At 39.7% G+C, this 13712-nt stretch overlaps 1 protein-coding gene across 1 annotated transcript in view; it reads right to left on the bottom strand.

Moving 5' to 3' along the window:
• The window catches only part of ZNF521 (zinc finger protein 521), a 284707-nt gene that overhangs the window by 250612 nt on the left and 20383 nt on the right, over positions 1–13712 (bottom strand). The window contains exon 2 of the mRNA XM_003784776.1: positions 4336–4515. Coding sequence (XP_003784824.1) covers positions 4336–4515 — 180 coding nt within the window. The remainder of the gene's footprint in view (positions 1–4335; positions 4516–13712) is intronic.

The following is a 13712-nucleotide window of genomic DNA, read 5'->3' as shown; positions in this document are numbered from 1 at the left end:
TCCACCACAACGCCTGGCCAGAAGACCCACTCTTCACTAAGATTTCTTTCTAGCTTAGTATATATTGAACACATGCCAGTGAAGTTTGTGTACTTGAGTTCCTATGTTTTTAGCTTGATGTTAGCATGGACTCTACACAAGTAAAGCTTCTTTTAAAGCACTAGCTATTCCACTGAAGATCTTCCGAATTATCTGCATTTAATAGGATTTCCCCCAAATTATACATTCTGAGGAAAATATGCACTAAATGAAGTCAATTAAGTATATGAGCTAGAAAATGTAAATAAATCCACAAGGAATACTCCTCTGCACCCAATAGAATGCCGAAATTAAAAAAGACTAATAACACAAACATTAGCAAGCATGTACAACAACTAGAACTCTCGTACATTAATGGTGGGAGCATAAAATGGTACTTTTTGGAAAAAGGTTCAGAAGTTACGCCTACAGATAAACCCATCCTACCCTAGACTCCCTGTCCCCAAGGACTCAGCAACTCTACTCCTGCATTTATAAGCCAAGAAAAATAAATTGTGAGTCCACATAAAGATCTACACAGGAAGGTTCACCACAACAGTATTCATAATAGCCCCAAACTAAAAATAACCAAAACATCCACCAACAGGAGAACGGAGAACCAATTATGATATATTCATACAATGGAGTACGATACACCAATAAAAAAGAATACACCAACAATATAAACAACAACATGAATCAGCCTCACAAACATTGTGCTGAAAAAAAGAAGCTGGCCACACAAAAAACAGTACATTCTGTCTGATTCCATTTACAAGAGGTTCTGTAACAGGCAAAATGAACATATGGTTAAAAACTTAAAAATCAGTTACTTCTGATGGAGCATTCCTGATCAGAGAGACATGAGAGAGAACTTTCTGGAATGCAAGACACCATCTACATCTTAAGAATGTGTTAACATGGTCCAAGCATTTTGTCAAAATTCATGATATATTTATGATTTATGAATTTCATTGCATGTAAATGTTATATTAAAAATTACAGCATTCATAATTACAAAAAAAATTAAACTCTAATTAGTTGGTTTGCTTATCATGATGGCACCAAGAAACAATTTTAAAATTATTTAATGTATATTCTAGGCTCAAGCAAATGAGTGAACATATTACAATAAAGGAAGCCAGGTTTCTTTCTGTTAAAAAAGGCACTAACAAATATAGAAAGGAAAAATGACTAGGACGTACCCAAAATCTTAGACTGAATATGAACACATAATTTTTATTGGACATAGAAAAATACACACACACGTATCAATTTTATGAACTGTTATGTGTCCTACATGTATCATATTAAATATGTATGTACATTTCCTAGTTCTGTCTACTATAAAGTCCATAAGCGATGGTATACTTACAGCCTTGAACACACATAGAAACTATATCTTGGTTTCTAAATACTATTGTCCTCTTAAAAGAACCAGGGCTTCTTTAAAAAAAATAAAAGAAGGCTTGGCACCTGTGGCTCATGTGGCTAAGGCACCAGCCACATACACCTAAGGTGGCAGGTTCGAATCCAGCCTGGGTGCACCAAACAACAATGACAGCTGCAACCAAAAAATAGCTGGGCGTTGTGGCAGACCCCTGTGGTCCCAGCTACTTGGGAGGCTGGGGCAGGAGACTCACTTGAGCCCAGGAGTTGGAGGTTGCTGTGAGCTGTGATGCCATGGCACTCTACCCAAGGGGACAGCTGGAGGCTCTGCCTCAAAAAAAAAATAAATAAATAAAAGAAAGCTGATTGCAGGAATAGGGCAAGAAAAGAACATGGTGACCCTGGAACATCTACTTAAACCAGCAACTAAGTACCAAGTCCTCTCATAAGGATGGAGGCATATTAAGCAGTCATATGATCCAGGTTAAAGGGACTCCCCATTGTCTAAATCTACAGTACTATGGGCATCAAAATAATGACAGTGATAGATTATGACCCACAGAAGAAAATAAAAATTCAAAAGTCAATAGTGATAGGAATGTACAAATGAACAAACAAATAAGAAAGAAAACTGCAGCAGGCCAACTAATAAATACTGAAATCACAGACTTATAACGGACACAAAAACAGAGGGTGAAGGTTTCATGAGAATGAGGATATTTACATAGTTGCAAAGTATCTTCCCACAAATCACTTACTACATACAGAGGGAAAATGGTCACTTTATACTGGATAAGGTCAACAGACACCACCTTAAACAAGTACTTGACCTTCACATCTCCAACACTGAACAAACTAATACCATGTACTTCCTGACCCCTCGTGCTGAGAGGGTGCAGGGACACTTTTTGGTGTTCCCACCACAGGCAAATAACCTGCATTTAGCCATGAGGGGACAACACAGAAACCCACACTGATAGGCATTCTGTAAAGTAACTGGCAGGGACTCATCAAAAATGGCAGTTAAATGTTATTCATGATCCTGAATCCCAGCTGAGCGGAGAAAAAAAATAGCTACAAAGGACACAATTAGGACAAGGGTTAAAATTTAAGTATAGATTATGAATTTGATAATAGTTGGCTTTCTTGATTTCAATCACTATACTGTAGGGACTTAATGTATATATTCTTTGGAAATACATGGGATCTATTTATAGGGGTGTGATGTCTCTAATCTTTCAAATGATTAAGAAAGAAATGATAAAGGATAGAGAGAGAGGGAGAGAATGATAAAGTAAATGGCAGAGCAACTGGTGAGTCAGGAAAATGATGTGTGGGAATTCTTTGTATTATTTTTGTAATTTTTCTACAAGATGGGAATTGTATCAAAAATGTGTCTTTCGAAATCATATAAAAATATAAAACAAAAAAATATGTGTATGGCCAACAGTTAAGCAATTATAGGCAATATCAAACTTATGTTCCAGGAAATGATACTGAGATTTGAAAGAAAGAAAGACGATTCTATGGCCTAATAACTTGCTCCGTATAATCCCTTCTTTAAGAGAAGGGGAAGCCACAATGTGATTTTAATCAAGAAGTCTATTTAATGGATTTAATATCACACTCCACTATTATCTGTCAGAAATCTTTGTTAAAGTGGAACACACACTAAAATCTTACAAAAATATAAATATTCTGTGGAAAACAGTTGGAGAGCCACTTGTCCAGTAAATACATTTCCTATACACAGCTAACTGAAGGGAGATTTGTGCGAGGAAAACAATAAAGACTCCCAAAGAGGCATACACAGGAATAGTGTCATCTTCCAGTAGTAAAAGAAACATGACATGTATCTGAAACAAAAGACATTTAAAATGCCCCACCAAGGTCCATTTAGTGCATTCTTACATTTTTAATGAGGCTAGATATTTGGTAAACTGAGTTTCAGGTTTGTTTGTCTGAGACATAGTCTCACTCTGTTGCCCAGCCTAAAGGCCATGGCATCAGCCAAGCAACCTCAAACTCCCAGGTTCAAGCAATCCTCCTGCTTCAGCATCCCAAGTATCTGGGACTACAACACCTGCCACAACGCCTGGCTACTTTTTCTATTTTTACTATAGATGGGGTCTGACTCTTGCCCAGGCTGGCCTTAAACTCCTGACCTCAAGTGATCCTCCTGCCTCAGCCTCCCAGATGTTAGGATTACCAGCGTGAGCCACTGTGCTCGGTCCTGAGTTTCAGTTTTATTCAGCCATTTCATTGAACATGCTGTATTTCATGTTATTTTAAACCTGACTCTCCCAATAAACTATATAGCAGAATAGTTTGCCAGCCTCAGTGAGCTCCTAGGTGTGCGTCAGGCACAGGGCTAGGCTCAGATAATGCAAGTTGGAATAAGATACAGTTTCAGCCATCTAGGAGCTTTCAGTCTGACAAACGGGAAAGTGAACATATCCAGCGAGAACGGTGGTATTCAAGAATAAGTATCAGACTTTGTGAGAACATAAAAAGGGTGCCTAACTCAGGCAGGGAGGGATCAGGGGAGGTTTCCTTGAGGAGATGATATTGAGGCTAAAACAAGTGCATGCATGCCAAATGTGTTTGAAAACATATTCAAAACAGTATTTTTTTTTACTTTGATTTAGACATCCAACATGTTAGATTCATCATTGTAATAAAAGAAAAGGAAGGAAGAAAATGTGCCCCATTAGCTATTAAAATCGAAGTTCAATTCAAAATCTAAGAGGGGCATGACACGGAGGCCCCCAACAACATCTCATATTCTTTCAGAAGTACCTCCAGACTTGCCCAGGTATTCAAGGGTAGGAAGAAAATAATTGGAAGCCAGAAACAGGTACAAGAACAAACTCAAAAAATCAGAAATAGAACCGTAGGAGGAGACAAAAAGTGATAAGTATTGTTTACCTGTCAGTTGACATTGATTAATCTTGTGTTCTGTGATATCGCTCAGTGATTCAAACACCTGGAGGCAGCTGTCACAGCTGTGCACAGCTTCGTCTTCCAACTCCTCCCCGTCTTCCGGCCTCTTCTTACAATCTATCGTCTCTCCATCTTCAGTCTTGTCTTCAAGTTTACAGCTGGGGTCTGAAAGAAAATCAACACCGTAAGTACGGAGTTTGAAGACAGGCTCTTTTAAAGCAACGTTTAATCTTCTCGCTACCAAAAACAGAAACACAGTTTTCCTGGAAGCTGCAACAGGAGGGTTTCAGGGCAGATGTGATTACAGAAGAGAACCCAAACTGAGTCTTCCCTAAAATTTCTCCGTTTGTGATTACTGAAGGACTTCTTCCTTTTCCCCTCCACAGAGCCCTTTTCCTACCTCTTCTTTCACATAACCCACCCAACCCTGAAGAGTAACGTTGCTATTTTTTTTCATAGCCTTTTAGGAGGTTTTGCTTAAAAGAGAGAGATAAATCACTTGAAAATTAAACAGTCTCCAATGCATAGGGGAAGGAAAAAAAAAGCCCACTGTGTTTAAGAATGAACTCCTTTTCTGCTAAATATACACTTTCATGGGAAATTACCAGAATTAGCCAAAGTCTAGAGTAAGTTAAGCTAATTACCATAGGCACGAAATTGACCTTTACTTATAAATTGGTCAAAACACACAGTTACCCCATTATTTGTTAGACTGCAATAGCAAAATAAAGTCTACCACACAGCAAAATGCTCTTCAGAAGGCAAACGCAAGTGTAAATTTATGTCTCTTGTTTTTAAAACTATCCAAAAGAAGTGAAATAAAATAGAAAAAGAGCAATTGTGAATTATAATCGAGTCCACAAATTGAGTTGACATTATCTATGTTGAAGAGCTGACCATCAAGAAACCTAAAAATAGTTCCATTTTAACCCTAAACATGCACACAAAGAGCAGGAAGAATCGCAGAGCAAAGCACACATAATGCCTCTAATTAGAGTTCAACAAATACTTTTTGATTATTTATTCTACCTTTTGACACATTTTAAAGAAGTAACCCCAAATGCCCTGGTGCCATTGGAAAGGGAGAGAGAAAGGAAGTGTGTTGGGGGGGCGGGGAGAAATTAAGGTAATAGAAGACTATAGTCGGTGACTGAATTTATGGGTCACTAATTTCTAATTGCAAAAACTCCACCAAAGTCAGAAATAAACTATGTCTCAAAAACCAGGAAAATCAAACTAGAGACTTAGATTTTCCATAAGACCTTGACTAGTCAATGAAATAGTTATAGAAACAGCCAGGCTTGGTGGCTCACACCTGTAATCCTAGCACTCTGGGAGGCTAAGGCAGATGGATTGCCTGAGCTCAGGAGTTCAAGACCATCCTGAGCTCAGAAGATACCGTCTCTGCTAAAAATAAAAAAAAAAATAAAAAACTAGCTGGGCATTGTGGTAGGCATGTATAGTCCCACCTACTGGGGATGCTGAGGTAAGAGGATCACTTGAACCCAGGAATTTGAGGTTGTTGTGAGCTATGACACTATTATCACTCAATGCAGGGTGTCAGAGTGAGACTCTGTCTCAAAAAAAAAGAAAAGAGAAGACAAGAGGTCACAAAAGAGAGATACCTAAGAAGTAGGCAATGCATTATTTGTAGTCACATTTTATATGATTATAACATTAATTTTAATGACTACAATAAACCTGATAATTCAAATATAAATATATTTAGTACACTTTAGTTTTATTTTGTAGAGATGGAATTTCGCTCTGGTGCCCAGGCTGGAGTACAGTGTGACTAGTCACAGACATGATCCCAGAGCTCTATAGTTTCAAACTCCTGACCTCAAGCAATCTTCCTGCCTCACTCAGCCTCCCAAGCAGCTGAGACTACAGATGCATAGCACTGCACCCCAGCTAGTTAATATTTTCAATATTTCATTAACTATTTAAAATGTTACAAACAAGAATGCATACAATCGAAATTAGCCAAGTATATCTCAGAAAGTCCATAAATGCCACCATAGCACTATCCTGCCATATGGAAGTGCTTTCTGCTACCTTGCCCGTAACACACTTGTACGAACCCTCCTTCTACAAGTCACTGCTCCCTTTCTTGTCCGGCCATTGTTCCAAAGCCTTTCTTTGCATCTGCAATAAACTTAACTATATCCTCACCCTTCAAATGATTCATGCATGCCAAAATCAACTTACATGTAAAGGTATACAATAATCTCTTGGTTTCACAAAAAAGAGCAATTCCCCTCTCAAAGAGCATGTAGTTTTGTATGTCCGGGTTTTCAGAAATGAAGGGAAGTGTTTAAATAACCTGGCGATTTAGATTTATGTGCTATCTGGAGAGTTATTATCCCAACACTCTACCCAGTGCCCATTTCAACACACTGAGATGTAGTTTGCTCGTTCCTGGGGGAGTAATCATAGGACCTGTTGCGTTTGTCTTACACTTTGCCCACACAGCACGATGTCCAGGTGAGTGCTTAGTAAATACTATTTGGCGATGGTGAGGAGGGGAAGAAGAAAAAAGAGAGTACCTAAAAAAAATTCCTCAGTTAAGGTGAAAAGCACCCATATGACTACATTTCCCAAACTTGACAATATCTAATCCACTGCATTTGGGTTCACTTTCAAATATCTGGTCCAGAGTCACGGATACGACACATGCGTCATGTTGTAAAGATATCCAAAAAACTAAAACCAAGTAGTAAAACATTGCCCAAATAGGGAGCAATTCGGGAAAACAAACACTTGTCCCAACTATGGCAAACTGACCCCCACCCCGTTCCACACTTGCTAGGAGGCAGCGCGTCTAGACAGAAGACTCTGAGTTGTTTAGCATGAGTTTCCAGTTTCTCAAAAACCTGATAGCACTCAGGGAAATGTGGGTGTGAAGCCTGAATTTTAACGTGATTATTTAAATGCTACACCTCGAGTTTGCAGATGTGTTTGTTTTTAAATAAGAAAACTCTCTGTACTATCCAGAGAAAAATGACAAAAACCTTCCTTAGTATTCAAGCATAGGAACCCTTTACATGAAGCCAGTATCAAAAAACACCAAACAAAGACGCAAACATGAGGCTTTAGCTCTTAGACGTCCGTGCCTTTGACTGTGGCTAGTTATTACAATGAGGGTCATTTTAAGACTAATAAAAAATGTTTTTGCTTCCACTTCTGCATTTACAGATAGAAGCCTTCGGGGACTGAAGTCAGTCAAGCTTATTCACTTCTGCTGCAACTTCAGGATGCATGCTCCAGCCAACTGGCGAATTTGTTTTTAGGTCAACACTTAAGAGGGACCCTCTGGGAGGTGAGTTCGATTATAGCCTATGATGCCTTGGTGTAATGAGTACTGGAATCTCAATCTCAGTCTCTCCCCTTGTAAGATTCTTCCAACCTCCACTTTCATGAAAAACCCTTTCTTGCCCATTCAAAAGATGTGTTTATTTGTTCTAGGGATTTCTGTTCCTAATGCCGATTGCTGTAGGAAGACTCGAGAAAGCTTACATTGTCAACCATCTCTTTCCCACAGGTGGCTGCACTTCAATAATTACACATGGCCTTAGTGATGTAGTTTTTATAAAGTCCTTTGAGATCCAATCATAAAAAATAATTGTATTACCCTGTTAGCCATTCAAACCTCTGACTTCAACCTAAGGGGTTATAAACGCAAGGTCCATGCCTCTAACTACTGCCCTGCCCCCAGCACCACTGCATCAAGAACAATTATTCTTCCGAGTCCATTGCTATGCTATGTATAAACCAGGCGTCCTCAAACTACAGCCAGCGGGCCACATGCAGCCCACCTAGGACATTTATCTGGCCCGACAGGTGTTTTTGCCACCGCTGCCTGTCCTGCTTAGCAGCTGACTCGTCCTAGGGCCCACAGTCCGGCCCTCCAACGGTCTGAGGAACAGTGAACTGGCCTCCTGTTTAAAAAGTTTGAGGACCCCTGTTTAAACCCACCTAAAGGGCAGTTTTTACAATACCTCCTCCCACACTGCAGCTACAAACCGCATTATAGCTATAGACACCAACCTCCCTACCCTGTCCTAAATGATGGTGCTCAAACATGTTGCTTCCATCACAAATGGCCCAACCTGCTCAGCTACCTTTCCAGCTCATCCCTCCAAAAGGGTGCGTTGGAGCACCGGATTTATAGTTTTCTGATCTGGATAGAATGCTGAATTTTGGAACACAGACGCAATTATTATTACAAAAATAAGGGGTGGCTTTCTGTTTCCAATTTTGTTAACGTTACTCATAAATGGGAATTTAAAAGGAACATGACTTTCCCCTTATTATGTTCTCTGGCAGGTGGGTCTTTCCTTCTCATCCTCCTCCTCCTAAGAATTGTTATTGCTATAACTTGGTTTAATAAAATTACAACTGTGGGGAAAATGAAAAATTGCACTGGCTTAAAAGTGTTGGAGGCAATAAACCCATGGACTTCAATTAATTTCAAGTGTGGGATCAGTTTAAGGCCAACCAGTAGAAATTCTATTCTGTCCATGTAAAAATGAGGTTTCACCACATTTACTTTTTATAACCTATATAAAAGTCAAGTAAAAGTAATGAATATCTAAAAGCCATCTCAGTGGACTGGCGAAGACTATCTGTATTCTTGAAACTCATCTTACATACTTCTCTCTGTGCAACAAGAATCCCATGCCTGATCAAAGCTAAAATGTCAAACTACTGAGAAAACAGCCCAATTTCCAATCCATTTCACTGCCTAGAAATAGACCTCCTTCCAAGCCACTTTTGCATGGAAAAGCACTGGCAAAAGAAAGAAAAACTAAGAGATCATGTGGTTATAATTATTACCAGGCAAGGAATATTTCTGCAGCTCAGTGGTAAAGTAAAACTCTGTCGCTCTCTGCTCCCAATAGTGTCCATCGCAAAACAACTGCCTCATTAAATCTCTGCAGTAAGATTAATATGCCGTAGCTGCACTACATTTATAACTTGGTACTCTATAAAAAGCACATTTAATGGTAAGAGCCAGAGCCTAGATACAAAGTATTACTATAAAAACTTCTGGCAGTGAGTACACAGCCAGCGCAGGTCCTCTGTCCCTCTTGCAGGAGATATAAATGAGGCTTTTCCTGGTTAATTCTAAGCATGAAGTTCTACCTTAAAAACCAGAGTCAGTTTTTATGAGACTGACAGAAACACAAGAGTCTGCGCATGATGAAAATATGAATGCAAGAAGATTACTTAACAACTAAGATTGGCAAGAGATGAATGAACCCAAAATACTCCACTTAGGCACACACGCAAACATAAAACAGCCCTAACAGTTTGTTCTCTGGTCATAGCCAGCTTTTCACCAAATTAAACAACCATGGCATGAATCACTCCATCTTAAATCAACCAACACCGTGCCAAGTGGATTCGAAATACTACCAACTCAAAAAATGCATACCGCCTACAAAAAGGTCTGGGCTTCACTGTGATGATCATGACCTCCAGGATTTTAATAATCTACAACTCTTAAAAAAAAATCAAGGAAAAGTGGTCCCAATACTACTTTGCAAGTAAATTAGTTTACAAGTAAGCTTAGTAAAATATAGAGGGGTTTTGTTACTACACAAAGCTGCCTAAGTTCTTTCTTCCAAGGACATTTTTTGAAAATCAAAAAATATTATAAGCCGGTATCTTATATTCAGGAACTCTATGCTAAATAAATAAACCAATGATTTACACAAATACATTATACAGCCAATTCTCCCCAAATCCCCAGAAATGATGTATCTTAGCTTAAAAACCATCTTATGCCAAATGACAATTATCTAATATTTAAAGTTACAGGTATACAAACAACTAGTCTTTAAAAAGAAAATTGGGCACTGTCTGTTTAAAGCAAACCATGTCTGAAAGCACTCCTCTTCTACAAGTATGTTCAAATCATACTCACTGATTTGTCTTTAAGTGCAGAGGAAAAGTTACCTTCAGTCCACACAGAGTTAACAAGAAGCAGAAAGCCTCCCTAGCTTTTCAAAAACCGAAGGGCGGGATCATTATTTTGTGCTTTCTGGGCTCTAGATAGGCTTTCTAACTTGAAATCCCATAAGATGAAAACAGATTTAGGGAAAATAAATCGCGCACTGTTACGAACTGGCAAGCAGGCTCTAATGAAGGGAGGCCGCATCCCAGGCTGTGCAGCCGTCTGCCCCACACTTGCCTGCCGGTCTGTAGCCTCATTTTTTTCCCTTCCTGTCAAGAAAAGGTAAACAAACAAACAAAACAAAAACAAAAACAAAAGCGATCAGTGGGGTGGCTGAAGCGAGTGGAGCATCCCAGGTACTGGTACAGCCTCAGTTTGGCAAGAGAGGGACGGCTGGCCCGGGCGGAGACCTGGCCCAGCACCAAAAGGCCTACGAGCTCCTGTGGTCCAGGATGAGAACGTGCTCTTTCTACTTTTTCTGCAATGTTTATTTTCAAACCACTCTATCTCTGAAAGTTATTACATTTTTTTACAGAAGAAAAGAAGAAAAAAAAAAACCCTTTCATCTATTTGTTTTTTCCTTTGTCTATAACATCTTCTCAGACAGAGAGAGAATTATCTGGGTTAAACAAAGTCACGGTGTTGAAGTTTAGAATTTCTGTGGTTTTGCTTGATTGTTCTACTGGTCTATCGCGGTCCTTGAAAACTGAAGACAAATATCACAGATGTACTGCTATCGAGGAGAGCAGGCCAAACGTGAATTTATGACCCCTCTATCTACCATGAAATCCCTCGTAGGAGGATGCTGTGTAGGAAGAAATTAGCCTTAAGAGAGGTTACAACACACACGCACTCTTGCACCCTTTGGAGCCAAATAAGAAGTTTCTCTTCTTCCAATCAGAAAATCCGACTAAAATTCCCAAATGTCCTTCTCCCACTTAGTCCTTCCTTTATGAACTTTAGTAAAAGACGCAATAAAAGAAAGCAACCGCAGCATTCCAGCTTTCATAGAAAGTGTAGTTATAATAAAACACAGTCCCACCTTAAAGTCATTTAACCTCCCCATGAATTACTATGGCTGCCTGGTCACAACTTTGATAAACAAACATTTACTGAGCACCTCCGTAGTTAACAGGCATTGGCTAAGGTCCTGGAGGTATAAAGAATAAGACTATCTGGTTCTGCTCTAAGGAACTCATGATCCGCTGCCGTTTTCCAGCTGGTGGGTCAAAAGCAGGTTCTGGAGCCTTTCAGCTCTCAAAGTGGCCAGGTATCCCTTGGGGACACCAGAAACTGCGAGTCTGTTTTCCCTGGCCTCCAGCAGCTTTGTTTACCACTTGGAACTTAATCATTTTTCCATGTATGTCATTTCATGAGAAGGCCTGGCAAACAGGGGAGCAGCGAGAGAGACAGATGAGTAAATTAATGACTACAGGAGGAGGGCTAAGAACGCAAACGGAGGAACATCTAAATCAGGGCAGGGGGATTTTACCCAAAGAAGAGCACCGGGGGCCAAGTTTTGAAGGCGAGCTGGTATTGAGGACAAGCAGAACATGGCTCTCTGAGCAGAGGAAACAGGGGTAAAGCCACGGATACAGAGGACACCACAGTGCCTGTGAGGAAGTGCAAATGCTTGTACGTTGTTCCAATGAGGGGCTCTGGATAGAGTGGAATGAGAGGGGGACAGTGGCAAAGACTGGGATAGGAAAGGGCTAGATCACGAAGGAACTACCGTGAGCAAGAGGTTCAACCTCAGCAGGAGGAGAAGTCACTCACTGATTTGAAGCAGGGAACTGACTGATTGGCTTACATTTTAGAAAGATGCGCCTTTGATAACTGAGAGAATGATGGGTTGGACAAAGATCAGAGCTGGAGGCAGGGAACCAGTCTGGAGGCTACAGCATAAACCAGCAAAGAAGCAGAGAGAATAACTAAGTCAATGCCTTCTGCATTGATTTTCACACCCAGGTTTGTTTTGGTTTTGTTTTTGTTTAATCAATATTCCCACTTACCTAAGTGGGGACAAATAACTGCCAGAACTAGACAAAGACTGGACAGAAATGCCACACTGGCTAACTAATAATAGTAAGGAAGTCTGCAGGGGCCCCAACCACACTTCTCAGGACTTGAGATTTTTGGTAAGACTCCGTTGACTTCAGCCTTACTTCAATCACATACAAAGCCAAAAATGAACTCATGGAAAATGTAACTGAAAACAAAAGCAGGCATTGGTTCTGATATCTTTTTTCTATTCCTTCTTTTAAAATGTCATTAACCATTAATTTAGGTAAGTTAACATGATTCTACTTAAAATTCATGATCCTTTTCACTAGACAAAAACACTAGATTACTCCTTTCAGTAATATAAACCCAAATAATTTTTTTAAATGGTCATTTTAAAAGGTGCATATAGCCTTTCTGTAAACAAAAATAGGGTGAGAAACACAAAAAATGATGACACGTGGGTAGGACAAATGGATGAGAGAAGACTCATGTGGGTAGACAAGCTCAGATTCACCCAACTAATTAAGAAAAGGTTGCCCTGCCAGATATTTTCTAGATGAAAGACTTATGGTAAAATAATGTCTTTTTGTTGTATTTGGTTTGACTTTTTTTAGTCTCACTATGTCACCCTCGGTAGAGTGCTGTAGTGTCACAGCTCACAGCAACCTCAAACTCTTGGGGCTGAGCGATTCTCTTGCCTCAGCCTCCCAGGTACCTGGGACTACAGGTGCCCTGGGACCACAATGCCTGGCTATTTGGGGGGGGGGGGGGGGGTTGTCATTGTTGCTTGTCAGGCCTGGGCTGGATTCGAACCTGCCAGCTCTGGTGTATGTGGTTGGCACCCCAGCCACTGAGCTACAGGTGCCAAACCTATTTGGTTTGACTTTTGGCTTTTGGCATAAGCCTTTCTTCTTGCCAGATTTGAGACTCTTCGCTCTTCCAATCACCCTCACACCTTCATGTTCAACACTGGCACATTTGAATCTCATGTAGTCTCTAACTTCGCGCAGAAACAAACACAACCAACTTCTATATCCGTGCTCAATTGTCAACTGAGCCTATGGAATCTTTTCTTCCATTTTATATAAGAAAGCTATGATCTGTTTTTGAAATTATCTTTTACTTTTATTTATAAATATTAGTTGTCTGTTTTTTGAGACTTTGGAAAAAAAATAATAAGAAGTTAACTGATGACTCCATACTGAACTTCAGAGTCAAAGCATTCTATAATAGACATGCTCTTATTTGACAACGTGAATGTTACTTTCTATGCATTATTATTATTATTGCTTAATATTTCGATGCAGCAATCGTCTGATTTCTTTTCTGAACGTATTTATCTTCATTCATTCTTTACAAGGTTTTGGTTTCTAGTCCTTATCTTAAACATTGTTAT

The sequence above is a fragment of the Otolemur garnettii genome, unplaced genomic scaffold, assembly GCF_000181295.1.
Source record: "Otolemur garnettii isolate 467f Iridium unplaced genomic scaffold, OtoGar3 scaffold00012, whole genome shotgun sequence".
NCBI classification, from domain to species: domain Eukaryota; kingdom Metazoa; phylum Chordata; class Mammalia; order Primates; family Galagidae; genus Otolemur; species Otolemur garnettii.
The sequence above is the reverse complement of the archived record's forward strand: the minus strand, read 5'-3'. Positions and strand labels throughout refer to the sequence as shown.